The 8,734-nt window shown below is 41.9% G+C and overlaps 1 protein-coding gene across 1 annotated transcript in view; it reads left to right on the forward strand.

The window, feature by feature from the left end:
• Positions 1 to 8,734, forward strand: part of LOC101659857 (24-hydroxycholesterol 7-alpha-hydroxylase) — a 72,101-nt gene that overhangs the window by 45,431 nt on the left and 17,936 nt on the right. The window contains exons 7-8 of the mRNA XM_004710882.2: positions 2,566 to 2,661; positions 3,528 to 3,616. Coding sequence (XP_004710939.1) covers positions 2,566 to 2,661; positions 3,528 to 3,616 — 185 coding nt within the window. The remainder of the gene's footprint in view (positions 1 to 2,565; positions 2,662 to 3,527; positions 3,617 to 8,734) is intronic.

Consider the following 8,734-nt stretch of genomic DNA (forward strand, 5'->3'; position numbering starts at 1 on the left):
TCCATCCATCCATCCATCCATCCATCCATCCATTGGGTCAAGCACATTTGTGCGTATGTTGCCAAACAGGTAAACTCTCTATACTGAACTAAAGTACAGATATATTCCCAGCCAGTAGGATTATAAAGAACATGTTACATAAAGTCATGAATAGTGAAAGAGTCCAGCGTGCTCTTTCCCATTGGACGACTGGTCCAAGTTTCTTACAGTGAATGGTAAAAGCATTCTCCCACTGTCCTTGACTCATGCCGTCGGAAGAAGACAAAACCCAAGCCAAACCTACCGTCAGAGAGACCAGGGACATTGGTATAAGGTTAATTTGCAAGAACACCATCAGAAAATAAAAATAACAGATGTTGAAAAAGAAGACTAATAAGGGAGGATTAATTATCTTCTCAAGGTATTACGCCATGTTATGAAATGACAACAATTAGCATAGTACAGTGTCAGACCAGACTTTCAGAAAAACTGAATAGATAGGATAGGTAGCAAAGAAACAAGCCCATTTGTATGTAAGAATTTAGTACAGAATAAATAATTATGGACCAATTAAGAGGGATGAGAATATACGCTTTGGGATGACCAATTTTTTAAAATTTCTAGAATAGTGATTTTCAGATATTCTGATGCAAGCAACCTCTTGACTCTTCTGACTTATCGAGGACCCCAAAGGGCTTTGGTGTATAAACATTACATCTATCGATATCTAGTTTTCGAAATTAAAACTTAGAATTGATAAACTAATTATTACTTTATTTAGTAATTATTAATTCATTCAAAATGAACAATAAACATGTTTTATATTAATATAAATAGTAGAGTTTTCTGAAGATAGGTCCATTTTCCAAAACAAAAACAATACAGACTAGCATTATTTTAAATTCCTGAAACTATTGAATGAATTTAATAAAAGGTATCTGGATTCTCATGCATGTAGTTCAGTCAGTTTGTTATGATGGGTTGTCTTATTTGGGGAATATGCAGAAAACCTAGCCTCACACAGATGTACAGTTGCAGAGTAGCAGACTTTAAAGCCTTTTCATATATTTGTGATTATTCTTGATACTACACTAAAAATGCAACAATTAGTCATTTCTTGAAGACTTGTAACAACATGGAATCTAAAAATATATGAAGAAAGATTTTGTACTCCGTTTCATTAAAATCCCTTGGTCTATCTTATACTATGACTAGATCTTTCACCCAGGAAAGATTTTGACCTTGTGGCCTCTGGAAAAAGCTTTAGACTTTTTAGTGGGAACTGCTGGGTTAGAGGGGGCAGAGGGCCGTCTATATTTGCCTACTGTTCTCAAGTCAATTCCAATGTGAAGCAGCTCTGTCGGACACAGTACAACTGCTCCTTAGAGCTTCTAGGGCTGTAATCTGTACGGAAGCAGACAGCTTCTGAGTTTGAACTTCAGGCCTTGCAGTTAGCAGCCAAATGTTTAATCCATTTTGCCAGCTGGTCCTATGTTTAGAACCAAGTAGTTAATGAAACCACAGGAAAGTGGACACATTTGACTATAGCATATCAAAAATTTGGCATGTTTTATTTTAGACGTGTAACTAAAATGTATGCCAGAAATTAAGGGAGGTGGGTGGGAAATCTATGATTAAAACATCCGGGTAGGTAATTTCAACATTTAAAGAACTCATGTAGCTAATAAGCAAAGTACTAAGGCTAACCATGACTTGAGGGGAAATTATTCATAAATGATTATACAATAAAAAGGGGGGGAAAAAGTCATCCTTAGTGCTCCCAATCTGGGACCTACTGTGGTTTCCATCATCTGGGGCATGTATTGCAAACCCCCAAATCACATAACAGAAACTACATCTAAGTTCGCTTATACTAGGTTCAGAGAAGCCCTGATGGGCCTTAGTTGCTAAGCCAAAGGTTGGTGGTTCAAACCAACCCATTGGCTATACTGGAGAAACAGCTGGAGATGTGCCCCTGTATCGTGATAACAGCCCAGAAACCCTGTGGAACAGTTAACGTATTTCTACTCTGTCACACGGGGTTGCTATGAGTTGAAATAGACTTGATGACACCCCAAAAGAACATGTTGATCCGAAACTGTAGCTCTTCCTGATATCCCCCCAACCAAGCCTACCCCCATGTAGTCAAATATATAAAGAGCCCTTGTGGTGCGATGCTTAAATGCTCGGCTTCTAACCAAAGGTTGAGCACTTCGAACCCCAGGCTGCTCCACAGGAGAAAGTTGTGGCAGGCGGCTTCCATAAAGATCATTGCCTGGGAAACCCTCAGTGGGGGCACGCACATCCACCCTTTCCTGTAGGGTCACTGTGAGGTGGAGTGCACTCCGCAGAAATGGTCTTAACCAAATAAATACACATAGGAAACCAGCGATTGGCATTAGAAAGCAGCCTTTACCTAAGGCGGCGTGTAGAAATGACCAGTCCGGGAAAGGGTTGGGTTGTCTCACCATCAGTTACAGAATGCATTTGCCTTTACCAGCCCGTAGTTGTCGCATGACTTTTAATGCCAACCTCCCTTTAAATAAGATTTTTTTTAAGTGACACGGAATCTATTTTCTCACTTAGAATTACACTGTTCCTCCGGGTGACTTGCTGATGTTGTCTCCCTTCTGGCTCCATAGAAATCCAGAGTATTTTCCTGAACCCGACTCGTTCAAACCTGTAAGTTCTCTCTTCCAATGTGCCTTCTCCTTGGGTTGTAATGTCATTCTAAGCTGGCAGCATGAAAGCATGAGTTGATGAGGCTGCACCATTAAGCAACACTGTTTCTCCGGTAACTACGAACCAAGTTGGTTACAAAATGGAGCTTAGATCACTAATGCAGAAAAGCTTCTCGGGTGAGTTTCCTCTTGTTTAAAATGAAAATGCATATGCAACGAGGGAACCCAGTTAAAGCAAGTACGCCTAGTCCGGAGAGAAGCGTAATGTCACGCTCCTCGGGGAATCGCTTCTAATACTGGTTTCCAAGGAGTTAAACAAACAAACAAACCCCCAAACAATAAAGCAAATGAACATTCTGCGGTGCCATTTCTTAGAACTGTTGACTCACAGGGCTGAATTGAATCGTCAGGTCAGTGAGTGGGTTCGCTGCCTGTAGGTGAAATGGTCAAAAATGTCACCCACATGGACTCACTCTGCACCCTGAGCTTCTCCAGCAAAGTGGCCTGTCAGTGTTTTGTTGCTGAGCTTACTTATTACCACTTCTATGATAGAGCCCCCGAGCCCATCGTATAAATAGTCCTCCACTGTGTAGGTCAATTGTGTGGTTGATTTATATTACCATTTACCTTTGCCACTTAACGAAATTCTTTCTAAGCCTTTTTTATTTATAAATGCCTGTTCCAAAAGCATAATTGTGTCTGATATTAATAACAGGTTTTGGGGGGCGGGGAAGCTCTCTACAATGCTGCAACTTTATACGCAAGGATTAGCTGTACAAGGTCATTTTTAGCCTAGAGAAATAAAGCTAAGCTTATTTATATAAGACTGATTTGGGGGAAAAGAAAAAACCTGCTTTCTTCCCACAGGAACGATGGAAAAAGGCAAATTTAGAGAAGCATGCTTTCTTGGACAACTTCTTGGCATTTGGCTACGGGAAGTACCAGTGTCCCGGAAGGTCAGTGAGAGAGCTGGGCCACATTTATCCAAGGAGCCTGCAGGAAGATGATGGCTCGCGCTTGGGCCTAATCCCCTTCTTATTGACTGTCAATCTCCAGGGACATCTAGGAGGCCTCAGTTTGTCAGTCACACCGTGTGGCTCCTTTGTGGGAATGTCTGAAGTGGCCTCTGATAGACGCTGAGAGAGTGTCCCCGTAGCCACGAGACAAAAAACCGGACTTAGGGCTCAAGTGCTCAGCTTTCACAGAAGGAAAATCAGAAGTCGTTTGAATTCCACCTCTTTAAAACTGAAAATTGTCCTTATTGTTGTTGGTGCCATCCTATTGACCTCCATTTCTAGCAGGCCCATGGAAGCAGAGTGAAGCAGCCCATGGGTTTTGCTGGACTGCAGTCTTACAGCAGAGGCTGCCACTTTGCCTCCTGCACACCCTCCGGGTGTGTTCAAACATGGAAACTTTGGGGCTGCAAAGCACCTCAAAATTCGTTAGGATGGAAGTCTGCTATTTCTTTAAATATAGTGTTATCATGTATGTTGGCCAGGGTTACCGAGCACCTTCGAGATGTGTATTTTGGCAAAGTGCTTTCCTTGGACACCATGTCGAGTTGTTTGTTTTTCGTGGGATGCCCTGTTGTGTGTAATGGTTACACACTGGGCTGCTGGCTGCAAGGTCAGCAGTTTGAAACCACCAGCCGCCCTGTGGGAGAAAGACAGGGGCTTTCTACTCCCTTAAAGAGTTACAGTTTCGGAAACTCACAGGAACAGTCTTACCTGTCCTGTAGGGTCGCGATGAGTCACCGTTGCCTGGACAGCAGTGGGTTGGGTTGGGTTTGGCCCTGTGTCAGTGCCTGCGGTCATCATTTAGTACACGTGTTCATCATTTACTGAGGTTATTTGCTCATTTGACGCTTATTTGTTTAGGGAGCAAATATTTTCCAACATCTGACCTGATGGAGACCCTCGCCTAGTCACCAGGAGCAGGGTCCTGATAAAGTCAGACTCGGTCCTCCCTTTATGGAGCTCACTCTAACCTCACTGCCACAAGTCAGTTCCCACTCATCTCCACCCTATCAGACTTACAGTCCATATTGAACATGTCTCTTTTCTCCAGTGGTGACATATGTGCGTTGGAGACATATTGGTACTATGTGCAATAAACTTGTACCCCAGGAATGGACAAATCCTTTAAAAATTTTATGAGGAGGACTAACCTCCTCATAAAAAGTTCATGGAAAAATGGAATTAAAAGATAATGGATTTTTTTCCACCAAGATTTTGATGTCTCTGAAATACCTGAAAATTTGTAGTTTCTTGATTTAGAAGCCAGTGGCCTCAATGTTTGAGAAGTTATGAAGCTTCACATTTACAATTATGACTCATTGGCGTATCCATTTCCTCTCTCCCTTGTTTTATACAGAAATTCTGTTTGTAACTTTTTCTTCTTCCCCTAGGTTGGTCCTAGTCTAAGCCAACCATAGGAATCCTATCCTTCTGTTTAGTAATTTATTCCAGAAACCTATGACCGAACCAATTGGTACCTAGTATTTTCCTGGAGGCAATGATTTCTTTTTGGAGTGGGCAGTTGTCCTAAAGTGGCCCGTCAGAGTGAAGGGGGAGGCTTTTATCCCACGGGTAGGAGATAGGCCCCTTGCATCCTCTCCTAGTTGTAAAGATGAAAGCATGTAGCCCCAGCTATCACTAGTGGTGAGGCCCAGAGGAGTGTGTCATAGGAAGGAGAGACTGGGCTGCAGAGCAAAGGGATGGGGGGAAATGGGTCTATGTAATGTCATTGAGACACTGAATTTATTAATGCTGAAGAGCTCTCTACTTCCGGCTATGTTAGATAAGAAAGTTCATCCTCCTCCTCCTCCTTCAGGTGTTTTGGGCTGGGAATTCCATTACTTAGTTCTACCCAACCCCATGCTCCCCCCACCCCCAAAAAGAACCATCAAAATTGTACATTGTAATTGAGTTTCAGACTTAGCATAACTAGCAGTAATAACAAAGTTTATCCTGTCTCTAAAGTATTTTCACTTTAAAGAAAACTATATCAGAGAAACAGTACTTAAAATAGTTCTAAATATAACAGAAAATATTATTTATTTTCAAATAACCACTAAAGTGCTACTATTGAAAGAGAGCTCAGAGTGCTTTAAATAACAGACTGAAAGATTCAAAAAGCAGTGTGTAGTTTGGGGCAGTGGCCCAGGGTTAGGTGTTGAGCAACTAACCACAAGGTTGGCAGTTCAAACTTACTAGCCACTCCAGGGGAGAAAGAGGAGGCTATCTGTGCCTGTAAAAATTTACAGTCTCAAAAGGCTCTGTAAATTTATATAAAACAGTCTCAAAAGGCTCTGTAAATTTATATAAGATTGCTGTATGTCAGGAATCGACTTGATGACAGTGGGCTCGGCCGTTGTTTCTAAGAGGGGTTGTGAGTAGCATACTAAAGAATGCAATAGTGGGAACCACGTCCAAGGCCAATCTGTCTTAAGAGCTGTGCAGCCAGAATGTACTTCAAAGGCAAGGATGGTGAGACCTTATCTCACATACTTTGGCCATGCTATCAGAAGAGACCAGGCCTTGGAGAGGATGCCATGCTTGGTGAAGCGGAGTCCGTGGACAAGAGGAAGACCCTCAATGAGACGCATTGGCGGAGTGACTGCAACAATGGGCTCAAACATAGCCGCCCTGTGAGGAGAGCCCAGGAGCAGGCAGCTTCCTTCTGTTGTTGTAGCTGCGGTCGCTATGAGTTGGACCGGTCTCAGTGGTACCTAACTCAAGGCATTTCAACTTAATAAACACGGTCTTCTTTATACCGAGACTGAATAGTTTAGAAATGCACTGAGCTCTGTATGCAGTGGCTTCAGACATGAGTAACACATGTCCTCAACCCTCAAACGATGGCATCTTGGTGAGGCCAAGGAGGACATAAGGACCTAACCGTCTTGTAGAAATTCAAGAGCGAGGGTACACCTAGTCAAGATGATCTTCGAAGATTTCCTGGGGAAAGTGGCTGGGGTGCTGGATGATTTTCCCAGACTGAGCAACTAGCAGAGGAGCAGAGTCATTAACTACAGGGTGAAGTGGTTATGATTTAGTATCACAGGGACCAGATTCAAGCAGAGGAGCAGTAGGGAATAAAACTGAAAACATACGTTCTCCATATTGGTAAGGTCCCATGTTTGGTTAGGAGTTTCTACAGCTCATGAGGCACTAAATGAAGAATTTGGATAGAGGATTCTAGCAGAGAAATTAGTGGTGGATAGAATGGATTAGAGTAGGACATGACATTAATTAGGTGATCACTATAATATTCCATTTTGAGATATAAGGAATTGTAGAACCTACCAGATTTGGAAAATGAAGTGGCAGGGGTGGGGGTTGGAGAGATCAATGAACAAGAAGGATTTGTGGTATATTGATGACACTGAGTTTGGTTTGGTTAATAGAAAATGTTTTTTCTTTTCTTTCTTTCTTTCCTTCCTTCCTTCCTTCCTTTCTTCCTTCCTTTCTTTCTTTCTTTCACTTTAGGTGTCCTGGTAGCACTATGGGTGAAAGCATTGGGCTACTCTCTTAAAGGATGAGGTTCGAACCCACCAGCTACTCTGTGGGGAAAAGTTCAGGCTGTCTGTTCCTACAAAGATTTGTGATTTTAGAAACCTCGAGGAGCAAAGCTAATCTGATACAGTCACTATGAGTCAGAATCAACTCAATGGCAGTGAGTTTGGGATTGTAGCATTGACTCTCAGTGGCTGGAAGAGATGTGGAAATAGGGAAATCAGACCCATGAGCTAGATTGGCAACAAGATACTATGTTTTCCTTTGATGTGTGGCAAAATATTTATCACAAAACCATAGAAGAGGCTTCAAAAATTCATGATAAAAATGAAGAATAAGATGGTGGAATTTTCCCACAAATTTTTTGAAGCCCTCTAGTATATCATGAATAAATATGAAGAGAAAAAAAATCTCATTAAGTATAATTTTCTACTAAGTTTCTGTTTTTAAAATTTCTTAATTGTGATATTCTCTTATGATATATAATGGCCAACCCAAAAAACATATTTGATTTTTCCCAAAGGCAAAGAGAAACATTCATGAATGATTTCTTTTGGACAATATGTATCAAGATAAATCTCCCAATAGACATTTAATCCCAACAACCCTTAGTATAATCCCCATAAAATTGCACCAATTCTAAATTTGTATTCCAGGAGCCAAGTTATTTCCTCATATACCAAATATTCAGTGAGTCAGAGAATATTGTCATAATGCCACTCACAATCAAAGTGTGCCCTGGACACGTACTCTTGTGTTTCTGTAGCTGTCTCTTCTTGCCGTCCAGGCCACTGAGGCCACAGGAGAGTCTCTCACAAAAGCACACCGAAAGCTTTGCAGAGTTTAGTAAGCAATGGCTTGGCATTGCCACCAGCTGCCAACCCAAGATCACAATGGAAGAGCTATTTGGTTCTTATTCTGAATCATAGTGAAAGTTAGGAAAATATCTGAGTAAAGCAGCCCCTCGCTAAGCTCTCTCCTGCCGAAGGCAAGCTCCTGAGTACACATGGAAAGGAAAAGTTTACCAGGAGTTCTGTAGCTGAAGAAGACCGGTGGCTTTCTGGGAAAACAGGAGATAGCATTGAGAACCACCCAACTTCTTCCGCAAAGGGCAATGTTCCCTGACTGGAAATTCTCTCTTAAACTATGCGGTTCAAGTGGAGGAGTAAGACAGGGGATTTCCTGTATGAGTAAAACCTCTCAGGCTGGATTTTCCTTGGTTCCCATCCCCGTGAGAGGAGATTTGGTAGGCTGTATCGTGATGCTCATTGACGGGTTGAATTCCACTGTGCAACAATATCCCTGATTTCTGACAAGATTCACACTCTTGGAAAGGCCTGCTTGGATGAGAAGAGGGAGTCATAAGAATAAAGTTGCAGTACTTGAGCAACTGAATGGATTTCTGGGGAATAGGAATTGTGATTTCTGCTTATATTTTCATTGATTTGATCTTGCATAGAACCCAGGTTAGTGCTAAGCCTCTAAGTAAGGGACTTGTCTCAAAGAACTACCGAGATTTTTATTTTCATATCTTACATCATCCTCTGTCGCCCTTCA

The sequence above is a fragment of the Echinops telfairi genome, unplaced genomic scaffold (assembly GCF_000313985.2).
Source record: "Echinops telfairi isolate 266 unplaced genomic scaffold, ASM31398v2 ScPeMD7_3533;HRSCAF=4204_1, whole genome shotgun sequence".
NCBI classification, from domain to species: domain Eukaryota; kingdom Metazoa; phylum Chordata; class Mammalia; order Afrosoricida; family Tenrecidae; genus Echinops; species Echinops telfairi.